A 15,716-nucleotide genomic window follows, 5' to 3' on the forward strand; every position below is an offset into this window, starting at 1 on the left:
TTGACGTGCCGCTCTGCTTCTTTACTAGGTACATCTACACGTATTCTACTTTTTAAACGAGAATGGATTCTGCTGTGAGCACCTCTCCACGTACCTTGAACTTGGACAGATCCCGGCGTTTCACACGCTCTTCTGGGGCGGGTGCTGCCGGCTGCGGTTTTGCATTCAAATCCGGCCCCTGACCACGGAAAGAATTGAAGGCGCCTGCTATTCGCTCCTTGCCGCTCGCCTTCTCCTTCTCCGGCTCCGGCTCCGGCTCCGACACGGTCGCGTACCGCAGATCGTAGCGCTTCTGCGGCGGCAGCATGTGTGTATACGCCGGCGGCTCGATAACCTTGGGTTTGAATTTCTTGTCCTGCTCCACCATCGCCTTTTGCCGCTGGAATGCCGCTTCTGCCTCGCGCCGCGCTTGGATGTGCGGCGAGTTGGGCGCGGGCTGCCGCGCCGTTCCAAGCACACGCAGCTCGTCCATGAACGATGCAGGGGTATGAATGTGGGACGAGCCGATGTACACGTCCGTGTTCATACGCCGCCCAACCTGGTACGCTGTGCGGATTTCCGAGTAGGTCATACCGCCAGCCATAAACACAATCACACGCTGCGCCGTTGGATTGCTCGTCTCCGGGGAAATCGGGCCGCGCGACGTGGCGAGCGCTCCGCCGGCGGTGTTGATGGAAGCAACAGAACTCGCGCGGCTTTTTTGGTGCCAGGTTGGCTTGGCGCTGCGCAAACTCGCCGAGCCGCTCGGGCTCGGCCTGGCGGTGCTCGAAGCGTCGAAGCGGCCGACGCGCGCAAATGGCGAATCTTTTCCGCCCGTCGCGTTGATCGCCGAGTTGAGCATCGAGGTGGCCATGCCACTTGCACTGCTGCTGAACGAAGAGATGCTAGGCGATGTCGTGCGCGACAAGGAGCCAAGCGCGGCTGTTTCTGGCGGCGCGTCCTTTACATATGGAAAGTAGGACTGGTCCAGGCGGCCCATGCTATGCTCCTCGATCATAGTCCGGATCAGCGGCTGGTACCGGCTCAGCTCGTACTCGCCCTCGCCTTTGAGCGGCCCCATGGGCTTTAGCTCGCGCTTGCGCCTCTTGAAAATCGCGTCGAAGCCCGAGCCAGACGTATCGCGCACTGTGCGCACACCGAGATGCACCAAGTTGTTCACCGCGCCAACCTCGCTGCTCGATAGGCGTGCATGCTGAAAGAGACGCTTGCGGTCTTCGTCGTGGACGCCCTCGCAGAACAGGATATACAGCGCAATGATCCGCACCTTGTCTGCGTTAGAAATCTGCGCGTCGCCCAAAAGCGGCACCATTTCCTCGACCAGCGCGCGCGGTTTAGCCCCGCTGGGATCACGGCCCGTTGCGCTGTTTTGCTCGACCATGGCCTGCGCCGCGAGCTTGCTTTTTTCAAAGCGGTCCATGCACTGCTGTGCGAGGGAGAGGTGCAGCGACAACTTTTCCTTGGTCGACTGCATATGCGGAAGCGACGCAAGCATATCGCGCATCCCACTGATGCTCCCTGCATTCGAAAAGGTCGCGGCCTCGCCCATATGCTGCTGAAATTCGTTCGTGAGGTGCGCTATGGCTTCGGCAATGTGCAAGTGCCGAATGGCGGTGAAGATGTCGTCTTCGTCGCTGAGCTCGGCCACCACTTCTTCGCGCTCGCCTTCTGCGTTGGTGTACGTGTGCTTGTACCGTGTCCCCTCTTCAAGCTTGAGCAGGTCGTTGACCATGGCCTGGTAGGTAAATTCGTGCAGGTAGGGAGCGACGGTATCCATCGTACGGTCGGTGATAAGCAGCACACCTTGCGGCCTGTTGGGCTCGCCGAGGAGTTGTCCCGTCTTGGCATAGTCGTCCAAGAGCGCCTGCACGCGGAAGGCAAGCTGCTTGGTAAAATGCTCGCCGACGCGGATCGCATCCAAACCGCCACACTCCTGCTTCGGCGGCGGAACCGTTGCGCCTTCGACCGTATCGTGCTGTGCGGCTAGGCTCAAAGGGCCGAGCGGCTCGCCGCTGGGGTTCAAGTACCGGATGTGCGGATTTTCATTCAGTGTGATACACACGTTTAGCAAGGCCTGTGCGGCCAAATCCAGTTCTTCCTGGACAAGCGCGAGCGATTCTTCCATGCTGGGCGAATACGGCGTGGACATGGGCTGGAAGAGGTGAAAGAGGGAGTGCGGCTGCTTGAGCAAAAATGTTTGCGCTTCCATCGCTGCGGTTAGTGCGGAGGGTACGTACGCCACATTGCGACAAACAGCTCCACCAGCTGGCGCAGCTTGGGGCCTGCTGCCGAGCTGGTCAGCTTTTCGACCAGTGCGTCGGAGATGCTATCGACGAAAAAGACGTGACCCGCACCGAACTGCGGCTGCTTTCCAGATGCGGACGGCGCAAGCTCTTCAATGACCCGATCTACATTCTGGGAGGTCGAAGTGAGCAGGTACATGGCCTCGTAGTCTGGCTTCGGGTCGCGCCGCTTTTCGATGTTTTCCACTTGTGCGACGTTCTGATCCAGAATGTCAAACATGCGCATCACGCAGTTCAGGTACGCCATCGTATGGGAGTCCACAACAAGGTGCTTCCACCGCGTTGGCGGCTGGACCGACTGGATCGCATGAATATAGCCTCACGTTAGCTGCGCATGCAACGTACGGTTCTTTACCAGCGTCTGTAGACTCTTGGCCGACATCGCCAAAAAAAAAAGCGTTCAGTGCACAAGCCTACTCACTCCGGGCTAGACTAACTTTTCAGGGGCAGCAGCGCAACGACACTCGCACCACAGCCCACGACCCAGAGTGCGGCGCAGCGCCGCACAAGCCCACACCGGATCACGTGAGTACACGTGACTCTCAACGCAGCGCCGTCGGACCCGCCATTCTTTCGCGCCGTCGCCATGTCGTTCTTTGGATTCGACACTTCGCTGCCGCCCGATGCCAAAAGCGCACGCACGGAGAGTGACGAAGAAAGCGCTTTGAACGAAAAGATCCAGCGTGCGCTGACTGCGAGCGCCCAGGAAGATGTCGAAGTGTACACGTGGGGCGAAAGCAACTGCGACGGTCTCGGCGATAAGCTCGACGAGGCGAACGACGACTTTAACGAGGATACATTTGGCACATTTGCCGAGAATGTAAGCAGAGACTTTGATTTTGGGACGGGCGCCGCGCCGACGACACAAAAGAGCGATAAGAACGCTTCTGCCTTTGCTGCGTCGTTTGACGATTTCTGGAGCACGCCGTCGCTGCCTGTGCCGCACAGTGCCCAGCCACTCCCCAAGCAGCCCGGCGCTGTGCGTGCCAGGACGCTCGAGGAGATCGAGGCCGAGCTGCGCAGTAAACGCCCTGCGAATCCCCCGCCGACATCGGCGTGGACGCAGCCTACGCAGCCTCCGAATCGTGCCATGACGCTGGAGCAAGTCGAGGCACAATTGCGTGCACAGCGCGCGCATAAAATGCCAAGCGCTTCGCAGCACCCTCATACCAAGCAAGATCCTCCGCAAGCGCCCATGCCGCCTCCGAGCTCGCAAGAGCGTCCACGTGAGTCGCCCGTGCCTGCTCCCGCCGCCAATCAAGCCACGCATCTTACGCATATGCGTGCGCTTCTTGAAGCATGCCCGCCGTCGTTCCAATCCATCATCCTCGCGCTCCCTCCCCCGATTCAATTCGATTCTCTCGAAGAGTTTGCGCAGCGATTCCCCAACGTGCTTCGCGTCCCTGGTGCTCTTCCCCTCGACGCGAAAGACGAGCAGGCCGCCATCCAATACCTCACGAGCCAAGCCACGCCGAGGATGCAAGCATGGCAAGCTGCTGAGGAAAAGCAGCGCTTAAAAGCGGCCAAACTTGCCAACATTACGCGCCACAATGGGCTCATGTCCGGTGCGGACAAGGACTTTATCACACGTATCCAGATCAGCCACCTGGTTTCGCCCGATCCTTACACGGACGACTTTTATGCGCACGTCTTCTTTGCCGTCCGGGGCGGCGGCCGCAACGTTGTGCTCCCCGACGCCAACACCGAAGAAGTGATTGAGCAGCACAAAAAAGGCGACGAAAAGCGCAGCTCGCGCCGCAAACTGACGCGCCACGAGAATGCAATGCTCCGTATGCAGCAGCAAGTCGAGCGGCTTGTCGACAGCCGCAAGAAACGCGAAGCACGCGGCTCCACCCTCGAGGGCGCGCTGGGCCGCGTAAGTCTTGTCACGGCCAACAAGCCGCGCCAGATGCTCCAGCTCATCAACGACTCGGACGCTGTCAAGCAGGCACACACCGAGAGCAAGCCCGGCGACGCTGAAGACGCGGTGCGCGCGGCGCTGCAAGGCGCGCATCTCAACGACGCTGCGGTGCGCTCCGATGCGCAGAAGCGCGCGGCGTTGACGCAGCGCGAGACGCTTGTCATCCTCGAGCGCCTCTACCACACCGTACTTGCTCTTGAGCAGCTCCGCCGCAATCCCGCCGCGGAGCACGACTACGAGATCGTCCAGCAGCAGCAGCAGCTCACCGAGAAGCTCTGGACGGAGCTGCACGTCCTCGACCCTCTCGACATTTCTGACCCCCACCCTTTTGTCTCCCTGCTCAACCACGTAAAAGGCAAGCGACTTTTGCCGCGCGCGCTGCGTCTCTTGTCGCCCGAGCAGGCTCTTACCACGCTCACAATGCTCATTGCCTCTTTCCAGTCTTTGGACGTTGTGCGCGACGCTGCGCTTCTCGAGCAGTACCGCGCCGCGCAGCTAGTCCAGCAGCGCAGCAACTTGACTGTACAACAAGCCTTGGATATCCAGCGTAGCATTGCCGCGTTTTCGCAGTCGGTGCTCTATAATATGATCAACCTGATCACCGACGCGCCGCTTCGTATCGTTACCGGCATGCTTGCTTTGCTTATGGAGCGCAACGATGTGCTTTTCTGTGCCAAGACCAAACTGGGCACGTCGCTCCTTACCGTCCTCCTCTCGCGCGCCGAGGCGCTGCGTCAGGCAGCCTCGGCCGCCGTTGCGTCAGACAATGTGCCGAGCGCCGACGAGCTCGACCAGTGGGCCAGCGTGTTTGGCGTCCTGCTCAACAGGCTCTCGGCCAACGACCAGCTCCCGGCGCTCTTTCCTTCCACGCGCATCAAAATGCACCTGCCGTTTGGCGTTGATTTGTACATGGCCGGCGCATTCAATATCCCTTTGCCGGGCGCGGATAAGCAGTTCAATTTGGACACCGAGGACGAGCCGGTGTGGAACCTGACGGCCCTGTTCGCAATCCATTCCAACCTGCACCAGCAGCAGGTCTTGGTCCAGGAACTCCGCGACAAGATTCTTTCAAACATTCTCGCGGCCAACGAAGCGCGGGCCAAGGGGCTGGTCGCTGACGCCGACATGCGCGTCAGCAACGTCAATCTGCTCCTCCACGCGCTCAACTTGGACGCTGCACAAATCACACTCTAGAACGTAGCTACCACCTATCCTACAGCGCAAGCTGAAATACTGGGTCCCAACGCAGTTCCTGGCGCAATACCCCCGAGAGGATCAGCTCGGGCGTCCAGAAATGCAGGGGGGGATCGTGCGTCGCGGCTTGCTTGACATACTGCTCCTGTAGCGCCAGCAATTGCTGGGTATCGGCGCGCGCTCCAATGACATGCAGACGCGTGGGCTCCTTGAGGAGGTTGCGTGCAGTGACACTCGACGCGTTCGCGGCTTTGCCGCCGCTGGCCTCGATCACACGCTGTAAAATGTCCTTGGCGGGCTGAACGTTGCGTGTGATGTAAAAGGTGTGGCCCTCGAACTGCTTGCCGGGATTCGCGTGGCTCTTGGCGAGGGACGTGCTCAAGGACATGTCCCAGCGCTTTTCTTTTGCATGGTCGTGCAGCGCAAACGGCGCAGCGTCGACAATTGCCTGCTGCTTTGTCATGGCCTCGAGCCATCCTACATTCACGATCTGGACAGTGCCGTGCGCAATGGCACACAGCATTTTTTCCGTGCGTGTGAGGGATTTGGCGACGAGGTGTGTCGCTTCTTCCACCTTGTCTGTGCGTCGGATGTGCAAGGCGTCTAGCGTTGCAAGCATCGGCTCGTCCAAGTCGACAGATGTGGTGGCAATGACGGGTATTGTACTTTTGCGCTTGCGCGCAGCGTTAGGAGTGGGTGTGGTATCGGATTTGCGCTTGGGGGTATTTGCGCGCGTAGAAGGGGGCGTTTCGTGCGGCGAGGGGTCAGGAGGGCGCTGTGCATCTTTCGCGACAGGCCGGGCCCTTGTTTGGAGTGCCTCACGCTCCTCCATCTCTCGCGCATGCAACACTTCTTCTGGCTCTTTTTCTGGCTTAGGCTCTGGCTCTGGTGTTGCCTGCGACATGTTCTCTACTGTCGGCGGCTCTGGCTCTGGCTCTGGCTCTGGCTCTGGCTCTGGCTCTGGCTCTGGCTCTGGCTCTGGCTCTGGCTCTGGCGTTGCCTGCGACATGTTCTCTACTGTCGGCTGCAACATGTGCCCAGGCACCACATCGCGCTCCAGCCAAGGCGCAAGCACCGAGTCCGGAATCCCGGCTTTGCCGACCACCGCATTCAAACGGTGCGCGCCAGGGAACGTGATAAATTGGTGCTGTGCCATGGTGTGCATAGTCCACGTCGCAAAGCACGTCTCGAGCCACGTATGGTTCACCACGGGAATATTCCACTCGCGCGCCTTGGCCGCCTTATCGCCTTTTGGCTCCAGTGCGACGCACACATCGTGCTTATCTGTCATGTACGGCGTAAAGTTACCGCCCATCTTGGTGATGAGCTCGCGCAAGTAGGCGCGTGCCTTGCCCGTGTAGTTTGTAATGGTAATGTCCAGGTGCTCAAATCCATCCACAGGCTGGGCCGGACACGGAAAGTCGAGCAGTCGATCGCGCGGCGAGCTCATTTTGCCGCTTGTAAGCACGGAAATCAGCCAAGGCAGCGTGCCCACCGTTTTGTACGCACGCATTGCCGCACACACTTCAGGGCTCTCGCGCACGCGCGCAATCACAATATCGGCCTCTGCGACACGCGCCTCGACGTGGGCGTCGTCGGTGAATGAAGCGAGGCACCGCCCGCCCGCACTTTCGACTCTGTCGTGCAGCGAATGCAGACCCGGATCCGTCTCAAACGTCCCGCCGTGCGTGTCGCGCGCAAATAACACCGTTTTGTTGGCAAGCACAGCGCCTCGGTCGCCACTTGGCGACTGTGTCGGCGCCGCAGGCCGCGTCTCTACACGATCCCACGACGCGCGCATACAAACAGGAATCGAGCCCGGCGTCTGCATATCAAACAAGTACTCGTCCAGCGGAAGCCTCCGGTTAAGGCCAAAACTGTCATTGATCCAGTGCGGCGCAACAACAAGAATGGGTATATGTGGATGCTCCTCGAGCGCACGCACTTTTGCGCCGTCGCGCGTGGTGGTGACGAGGTGTGTGACTTCCTCACACAGCGTGCATTTGCATGCACCGCCCAGCGACGTCACGGCCGACGCAATCACTTCCTGGTCGTGTGGTGGCATGGCCGAGCAGCACACGACGACGCCGGAGAAAATCATGCTGGGATCGGCGCTGAAGAGCGCCTCGGGCTGACGTGCCTTGCGCGCAATGGAGCGCTCGACCCACTCGGGCGTCACGGCACATGCACTTGTCTGTGCACGCTCCACAAGTGCATTGGTATCCACGCGCTCGCACCATTGCGCTGCGAGCACGTTTGTCGTGTCGGTGATAAAGTGGGTGACGCTGCGCGTAAATGCGCTCGCGTCCGTGTCTCTCTCTAATCGGAACTCGGTGGCGCCATGGCGCAAGAGGGCATCGCGTGCCTGAATGAGCAGCACGCACGCAACCTACCTTTTCTCCGCGCGCGGGACTGAGCGTCTCGCTCACGCAAAATGTCACGCCTTGTAACATGGCGTCACGAACGACGCGCCGCCGCCACCAACACCTGCACGTGGCAGCTGTCATATGCCACGTGGCTGCAAATGGCGTGCTCGGCGCTGGCGTGCAGCTCCACTTAAAAACGCCGGCGCTGGGCCTTGGTCGTGGCGCACTGTCTCCACTGCAGCTTGTGGGGCCGCCGTACAAAATGGTGGCGGACCGATCGCTTCCACGCCGGCTCTGGTCCGATACAATAAAATTTACCAAGTGGATCGTCCAGTATGACGATATCGAGGCGCACCGCGTCGGTGTGCCGATGGTCGGTGTGAATGACTACGTGCGCAAGCACTGGCACCATCCCGGCAAGGCTGCGCTCAGCTACGTCGATACACTGTTTCCGATGCGCAAATGGATCCTGTCGTACAACCTAACGTGGGGCGTCGGCGACCTGATTGCAGGCATCACTGTCGCCCTTGTGCTCGTGCCACAGTCCATGTCGTACGCCAATGTCGCTGGGCTTGCTCCGCAGTTTGGTCTCTACTCGTCGTTTGTCGGTGTCGTAATCTATGCTTTATTTGCGACGTCCAAAGACGTGACGATTGGCCCTGTGGCTGTCATGTCCCTGCAAACGCAAAATGTGATCGAGCAGGTGACGAATGCGACAAACGGCGCGTACTCACCGCAGGTGATTGCGTCTGCTCTTGCGTTTATGTGTGGGATCATCACGCTGGGCGTCGGTCTTTTGCGCCTTGGCTGGATCATTGAGTTTATTCCTGCGCCTGCTGTGAGTGGTTTCATGACGGGGTCGGCCCTCACGATTCTCGTCGGGCAGCTCCCCAAGCTCTTTGGCGAGAAGATTAGCAATAACGAGGCCATGTACAAGGTTGCGATCAACTTTTTCAAGCACTTGCCCGATACGCGGATGGACGCCGCGTTAGGGATCCCCGCACTCGTTTTCCTTTACAGCCTCCGCTCCCTCTGCAATTGGATCGCGCGACGCTACCCCCGCTACGCAAAAGCCGCCTTTTTTACTAGTGTCATCCGCAGCGCGCTTGTCATTATCGTGCTCACCGTTGCAAGTCGCATCTGGCTGGGCTCCTACCCGCACGGCGAGTATCCCATCTCGCTTATCCTCGACGTGCCCCGCGGCTTCAAGAATATGGGACAGCCCGTGCTGCCCAACGAGCTGATGAGCAAGCTTGGCTCGCAGCTCCCTGCGTCGGTTATTGTGCTATTGTTGGAGCACATTGCTATTGCGAAATCGTTCGGGCGCGTAAACAGTTACAAAATCAACCCGAACCAAGAGCTCGTCGCGATCGGCGTGACAAATTTGGTCGGGCCCTGCTTTGGCGGCTACGCCGCCACCGGCTCTTTTTCGCGCTCCGCCATCAAGTCCAAGTCGGGCGTGCGCTCGCCCATTGCAGGCTGGGTCACTGCCATTGCCGTGCTCATTGCCATCTACGCACTCCCGGGTGTCTTTTACTGGATCCCAAACGCGGGGCTTGCCGCAGTTATTATTCACGCTGTCGGCGACTTGATTGCGTGGCCTCCGCAGCTGTACAAGTTCTGGATGATGAATCCGATTGAGCTTTTTATTTGGGTTGCCGCTGTGTTAGTCACCGTGTTTACCAGTGTCGACTACGGTGTCTACACCTCCGTCGCCGCCTCTGCCGCCTTTTTGCTCATTCGTATTGCCCACCCGCGTGGCCATTTCCTTGGCGTCGTGCATGTCCAGCACACGGATCACAACAGCCCCATGGGAATCCAAGCTAGGGAGGTATTCGTCCCGATGGACACACAGGACGGCATGCGCGACCCTTCGATTCATATCTTGCCCCCCCCTCCGGGCATTTTTATTTACCGCGTCGAGGAGTCGTTCACCTACCCCAACGCTTCGCGCATGGCCGATATCATCACGGACAAAATCAAGCGCGAGACGCGCCCTACACAAGCTTCCGCAAACATCAAGCCGGGCGATCGCCCATGGAACGATCCAGGGCCGCCCAATACCTACTTTCTCAAAGCATGGCGCAAAATCACCTTTTACAACCGCCGTCACAAAACACACTACACTGTAGATGACCAGATTGCCAAGGAAGCAGAGCTGCGGCGCAATGACGCACGCCCTTTGCTCCACGCACTCGTCCTCGATTTCGGCTCCGTGGGCAATATCGACTCCACCTCTGTCCAGACCCTCGTGGATCTACGCAATGCGGTGGAGCGCTACAGCGGCCGCACAGTCCAGTTCCACTTTGCACACATCCTTAGCCCATGGATCCGACGTGGGCTCCTGGCCGGAGGCTTTGGTACCGGGGCGCTCCGACGCCACATTACCGAGATCGCCGGCGTTGTTCCACCACGCGATACACGCACCGTGATCGGCGAACAGCGACACTTGCCAGCGCTGGCGCAGGCGCCTGCAGCCGTTCCAGAGAGCACTCCACTTGCAGACACGCAGTACGACTTGCCTCCTACTTCCGCAGATACTGAGGCGCAGAGCGCACACGGCCGGCCCCGCACCTCGTCGTTTGACGACGATTTGAAAAACCTCGACGCGGTGTACGATTGTTCGCACGTCGAGAAGGACCGCGACACCAGCCACGGCCAAATTGCCGTGCCGATCATGTGGAACAACGAGCTCACGCCATTTTTCCACCTCGATTTACAAGCTGCGGTCGCCGCCGCCATCGAGAGTTTACCGCAGCACGATTCCGCGTAATGTACAGCCCGCTTTGTAGCGTAATGTTTGAATTGTATTTAGTCATCCTCCACACCTCCGCACGTCGACGGCGACACATGACCTAGTGGCCACTCTGTCGCACCATGCCGAGGCCGCCGCTCGATGGCGGCCCGGGAGCCATGTCCGCGATGGACGAATTGCTTTGCGCTGTAAATGAATCGATTGAGGCGTGTGCGCTTGACACGGAAGTGCCGCACGGCGTGCCTGTGCACACAGAGAGACCGATATCCGTGCGCAAATCCAGCACGCCAACGTTGCCGTCGGATATGCCGCGGCGTCCTCTTCCCAAGATCCCATCGAGGTCCGTGTCGAGTGACTCACATATGCCGCCTGTGTATGCGGATCACTCGATACCGACCTTGCATGCCGCACAAACAGAGATTGCGCCGCAAGGGATCGGCGCAGCACACACGCGCCCTGAAAAAGCCGAACCGCCTCCCGACTATGCACTGCACTCCATGCCATTTGCTGGCGCATGCGCAGCACATGAATTCGATGCGGCGGCGCTTTTGCAAGGCACCGCCGTCGATATGTCGCGCCTCTCGCAGATTGCGCAGCTGCTCAGCTGCATGATGCAACGGCACCCCTTGATCAAAGGCAGCGTCGTCTACCCCCTCAGCTTTACCGGGCGCATGATGGTAAGTACGATCGAGTCCATGATCCAGCAGTACCTGGATACAATGCTGCAGCACCCGTTTGTGGTTCCTCCCGCGTACCTGCACTACCTCTCCACGAGCATTGCCCGCTCGCTCAAGACGCAGCTTTTTGTCCACGAGGCTGACTGGGACGATCATCCATTCACATGTGGCGTCGGCGAGGTGTACATGTTTTTTGCAGACAGTGCGACTGCAGAAAAGCTGGGACACAGCGCCTGCACGCGCCAACTGGCAACAGACTTGTTCGAGGCGCAGCCGCACGCACGCACCACGCTTTCTACATCGGCAGCTGCTGCGTGCACAACCGCGCCGTGGGCGGATCTGCCTACGGGCGTATTTGCGCCGCTCACGCGGTGCTACAGCCCCACATGTGCACAGATGCACGCCCCTGGAACAACGTGTTATTCGTCTACGTGCGCCAACGCGGGCCGTGGCTTTCAGCACAACGCCGTGCCATTTGACGCGACCAGTGAAGAAGCACCGAGCGGCGCAGAGTCGTGGGTCGAGACTGTCCCCGCCGAGATTGTCGCGACCATCCCCACAGCCCAAGTGTCGCGTCAGAATGCCATGCACGAATTTATCCAAAAAGAAACGAGTTTCTTGCACGACCTCGAGCTGCTCGAAAAGTTTGCGACGCAGCTGCGCGAGCTGTGCGCGACGCCCATGGCCCCCCTCTCCATTCACACGCTCGACGCGTTTCTTGCCGACGTATTTGGCAACTATTCAGCGCTCACAAACCACATTTCTGCCTTTATCGACCGCTTGCACGAGCGCCAACGGGAAGAATACCCCATGGTCGACACCATCAGCGATATTCTCGTCGACGCCGCGCTTGAGTGGGGCTCTGTATACACTACCTACGTCCAGCACTATCCATGCGCGCTCCATCGCTTGAAGCGCGAGATCGCGGCGAATCCGCGCATGAGCAAGTTTGTGGACAGCTGCCGCAGGGATCCTGCGGCCCACCGACACCCCCTGGACAACTTTTTATTCCGTCCGCCCGCACGTCTGCAGCGCTACCACCTGCATCTGGAATCCATCTTGAAATACACCGAGTCAGAAGAAGACCGCGAAAAGCTGCAGCTCGCGATGGAGATCATTGACGAGCAGTGCAAGGTCGCGCAAGTCGGCGTGGAATCTGCCGAGCAGCGCTTGCAACTGCTGCAGTACGCACAGCAGCTGGTCCCGAAAACGAGCGACGTATACACAAATATGTACCTCCAGGATCCTAAACGCAAGCTCATCTTCTATTCCAATGTACTCCGCCGCCCCGACGGGTTCGAATTCGAGTGGGTGAACATGGTCGCGATCTTGCTGGACAATGTGTTTGTCCTTGCCAAGCGCAAGCAAGAAAGCACAGAAGACCAAGGGGGTGCAGAGGAGCGCTTCGTCTACTACCGCAAGCCCATTCCCATTGCGTGCTTGGACATGGCCGATTTCAACGATCCGCCGCTCACCCGCGGCCCGTTGAGTCGGCGCTGGATGACAACCGACGCAAATTTGTATCCGTTTCTTGTGCGCCATCGATTCTCGCGCGAGTCCGTGACGTTGTACGTGCCCACTGCCGAGCTGCGCGCCGAGTGGGCCACCAAGTTTGCCCAAGTGCGCCACTTACAAAGCGCGCGGTCCGAGCAGGAGCGGCTCTTTGTATCGCTGCCTCTTTCTGCCGACACCTTTGCGTCGTCCTGGAAACCCGCCGAGGCTCCCCAGGAGCTCGTTCACGATCACGGATGGGCATTTGTGGACGTGGCATGCGCAAGTGCCTTTCGCTTGGCCGACGGCACGAACATGCTCGCGATCGGCACCTCGGAAGGCGTATGGATTGGACTGCACGGCGAGCCAGCGTCGCTGGCCAAAGTGCTGCACTTGCGAAATGTGACGCAGTGTGCACTTATGACGCAGTGCAATCGGTTCCTCGTGCTCGCGGATCGATCGCTGGTCGTGTACGACATGGAGGCACTTGTGCCGAGCCAGGGCATCCCGTCTAGTTTTGCGCCGTTTAAGCTGAGTGGAAACCGCGACGTGCTATTTTTTTCCGTGGGCATGATGGACGGAAAAGAAACGCTTGTGTACGGCAAGCGCAGGACAAACGAGACGAGCATTCGCATCCTCCAGCTCCAGCTCACGCCCATTCCCCGGCCTGGGCGCGGCTGGCGAAAAAAGCACACCGCCAACACGGATGGCTCCACGGATTTCTGCGAGGTGCTAAAATTTTATGTGGGATACGAAGCAACCAATGCCCAGTTCCTTCCAGACGGGCTGATGGTGTCGTCGTGGCGCGGAATGCAGCGTTTTCGCTTTGCCTCGCGCACGCTGGAGCCGTGGCCGTTGGTGAAAAGCAATGCGCGCGAGGATGCGGTGTTGTGGGCGCTGCTCAAGCAGTGGGAGAGTGCCAAGGCGCTCTGCGCTTATGCCATGCCGGGCGGCACTCTCCTTCTTTGTTACGATCGCTACGGCGCCCATGTCGACGCACAGGGCTACCCAATCGTATCGGATGTCGTGCTGGAATGGGAGGGCAAGGCACAGCGTGTGGTGGTGTATGGCAACTATATTCTTGTATTTTGCGCTGCATTCATCGAGGTCCGGTGCCGCAGCACGGGCGAGCTTTGTCAATTGATTGCAGGGCGCGACATCAAGCTGCTTTCGCGGCACGATGCGGTGCTTTGCGATCCAGCAGTGCGGGAGCCGCTTTTGTTTGTGCAGCGTGTCAAGTCAGAGGCGATCCGGGAAGATGTACAGTGTGTGTATGAGTTGGTGTTGCAAGAATAGATACCTTTGTATAGTAATTATGGGAGAGGCAGGGCAAAAAGGAGCTGCACTACCCGAACAAACGCTCAATTGCCGTCTTTGCTACGAACGACCCTAAAGCAGGGTCGGCCAGTCTCTTTGGTGATGGCGGTGATGACATCGTATACAAAGTGGCCATACACAAGCACAGACATCGCAAGCGCGCCGTACACAACGCCCTGTGCTGCAGCCGGTGACGTTTGGAGCAAGGGCTGAGGAAGCCATGCATCCACAGCGCCAATCAAGCTGGGGATAAAAAGCCAGTTGGCAAAGGGGAACCGCGTCTTGGCAACGTGCGAGAGAATCAAAAGACCGACCAGGTAGGCGAAAGAAAGGCCCCAGAAGCAAAGAAATGGTATAAAGAGAGAGCCTTGCACAAACACACGCTGCCCATTCCCCAGCATCCACGCAATATTGCTCACGCACTGGAACACAAACGGCACGAGGCCCAGCAGCGGCTCCGACACCGAAGTACCTTTGCGCTTGCACGACGCATATACATTCCCGTACGCGCCAAACGCATTCGCCAGCAGCCCTGCAAACCCAAATGCCATGAGCACGTCCGAGATGGGCCAGTTCATCCAAGCGAGGTACTCGCGGACAAACGACACATTTACCAGACCCGTCGCATTCCAAATGCCACTAAGGCAAAATGCAGGCCCTCCAAATGCTGCCGCCATGAGATAGATGGAGCAGATGAGCAAAATGCCCTCGACGGGGCCGGAAAACCAGGAGAGGAAAAGGATGTGGGTGTGAAATTCTTCCCAGGTAGTCAGGTAGAAGTTGGCCATGGCCGAGACCAGCGCACATATGGTCCAGTACGAGCGTCCAAGGCCCGTGGCAGAAGCGACAAGAAAGGTGCCGAGGGTCGTGTTCAGTGCATCGCAGCCGTGGTCAAATAGCTCGCCGAGAGGGCCAGCCATACGCGTACGTCGCGCCTGCTTCCCATCAATGCTATCGAGACTCTGGTACATGAAGAGGGAAAAGGCCCAAACGACTAGGAGTGCTGGGGGAATCACTGCGTGCATTGTGCCGGGCGTGCCGTCCAAGCCGCTCGGCAGGCCTTTGTTCGGCATCATCGACACGACGGGAAGAGGGACCTCAAAGTTGTCAAGCACGCCAACACGCAGAGACGTGCTGTTATCCAGCTTCCAGTCGAGCGCTAGCAAAGACACGAAATTTAGCAAAATAAGCACTAGGCCAAGAAGCGTAATGGTGTTGGGCGCAACGCTGAGCGGGAAAAGAGTTACAAGCCAGTTCCAGTAAGGGCCAAGGATGTACTTGGACACAAAAGAATGGTCCTCGCCCGCATACTTGTACGTATGGATGTTCGCGCGCACATCTTCGCCGATATAATACCCCATGCTCCGGGACAAGCACCGCGGAACGATTTAGCAGGCGGTACTGCGCACGTGCGCGAGATGGCGCGCAGGCGCGTGTCGACCCGCACGCAGCAGCCTCTACCATGTCGCTGCCAACACAAGCAGCGAAAGAGCGGCACTATGCGTACTTGGCGTCGCGTGTGGATGCACTTGCGACGACACTGCAGCATACACAGCATTACATGACGATTGCGAGCGAGCAGGCGGCATACATGGCCGACCTGGGAGTTGGCCAAGCGTCCTTGTTTATGGCTGCGCTCGACCGTGTGGATCGCGAGAATGAGGGTGCAGAGAAGTAGGAGGGGAGGCATGGGCA

At 58.9% G+C, this 15,716-nt stretch overlaps 7 protein-coding genes across 7 annotated transcripts; 4 read left to right on the forward strand and 3 right to left on the reverse strand.

Moving 5' to 3' along the window:
* Window positions 1-52: 52 nt before the first annotated feature.
* On the reverse strand, window positions 53-2,682 carry sec1 (syntaxin binding protein 1; the record flags this gene model as incomplete). Its single annotated transcript, XM_056206528.1, has 3 exons — window positions 53-2,208; window positions 2,235-2,618; window positions 2,646-2,682. 3 exons carry the CDS (start codon window positions 2,680-2,682, stop codon window positions 53-55), a joined length of 2,577 nt encoding a protein of 858 aa, XP_056062503.1.
* Window positions 2,683-2,886: 204 nt separating this feature from the next.
* Window positions 2,887-5,415, forward strand: PAT1 (DNA topoisomerase 2-associated protein pat1; the record flags this gene model as incomplete). Its single annotated transcript, XM_056206529.1, has 1 exon — window positions 2,887-5,415. One exon carries the CDS (start codon window positions 2,887-2,889, stop codon window positions 5,413-5,415), a length of 2,529 nt encoding a protein of 842 aa, XP_056062504.1.
* Window positions 5,416-5,434: 19 nt separating this feature from the next.
* ESC4 (regulator of Ty1 Transposition) lies at window positions 5,435-7,868 on the reverse strand (the record flags this gene model as incomplete). Its single annotated transcript, XM_056206530.1, has 2 exons — window positions 5,435-7,780; window positions 7,809-7,868. The coding sequence occupies 2 exons, from the start codon at window positions 7,866-7,868 to the stop codon at window positions 5,435-5,437; spliced, it is 2,406 nt and encodes an 801-aa protein (XP_056062505.1).
* A 175-nt stretch (window positions 7,869-8,043) lies between these two features.
* On the forward strand, window positions 8,044-10,554 carry MVES1_001690 (uncharacterized protein; the record flags this gene model as incomplete). The annotated part of the gene is made up of 1 exon (XM_056206531.1): window positions 8,044-10,554. One exon carries the CDS (start codon window positions 8,044-8,046, stop codon window positions 10,552-10,554), a length of 2,511 nt encoding a protein of 836 aa, XP_056062506.1.
* Window positions 10,555-10,658: 104 nt separating this feature from the next.
* TUS1 (Rho guanine nucleotide exchange factor) lies at window positions 10,659-14,000 on the forward strand (the record flags this gene model as incomplete). The annotated part of the gene is made up of 1 exon (XM_056206532.1): window positions 10,659-14,000. The coding sequence occupies one exon, from the start codon at window positions 10,659-10,661 to the stop codon at window positions 13,998-14,000; it is 3,342 nt and encodes a 1,113-aa protein (XP_056062507.1).
* Window positions 14,001-14,065: 65 nt separating this feature from the next.
* Window positions 14,066-15,382, reverse strand: MVES1_001692 (ethanolaminephosphotransferase; the record flags this gene model as incomplete). The annotated part of the gene is made up of 1 exon (XM_056206533.1): window positions 14,066-15,382. One exon carries the CDS (start codon window positions 15,380-15,382, stop codon window positions 14,066-14,068), a length of 1,317 nt encoding a protein of 438 aa, XP_056062508.1.
* Window positions 15,383-15,483: 101 nt separating this feature from the next.
* Window positions 15,484-15,699, forward strand: MVES1_001693 (uncharacterized protein; the record flags this gene model as incomplete). Its single annotated transcript, XM_056206534.1, has 1 exon — window positions 15,484-15,699. One exon carries the CDS (start codon window positions 15,484-15,486, stop codon window positions 15,697-15,699), a length of 216 nt encoding a protein of 71 aa, XP_056062509.1.
* Between the last annotated feature and the right edge of the window lie 17 nt (window positions 15,700-15,716).

The sequence above is a fragment of the Malassezia vespertilionis genome, chromosome 3, assembly GCF_029542925.1.
Source record: "Malassezia vespertilionis chromosome 3, complete sequence".
Lineage (NCBI taxonomy): Eukaryota > Fungi > Basidiomycota > Malasseziomycetes > Malasseziales > Malasseziaceae > Malassezia > Malassezia vespertilionis.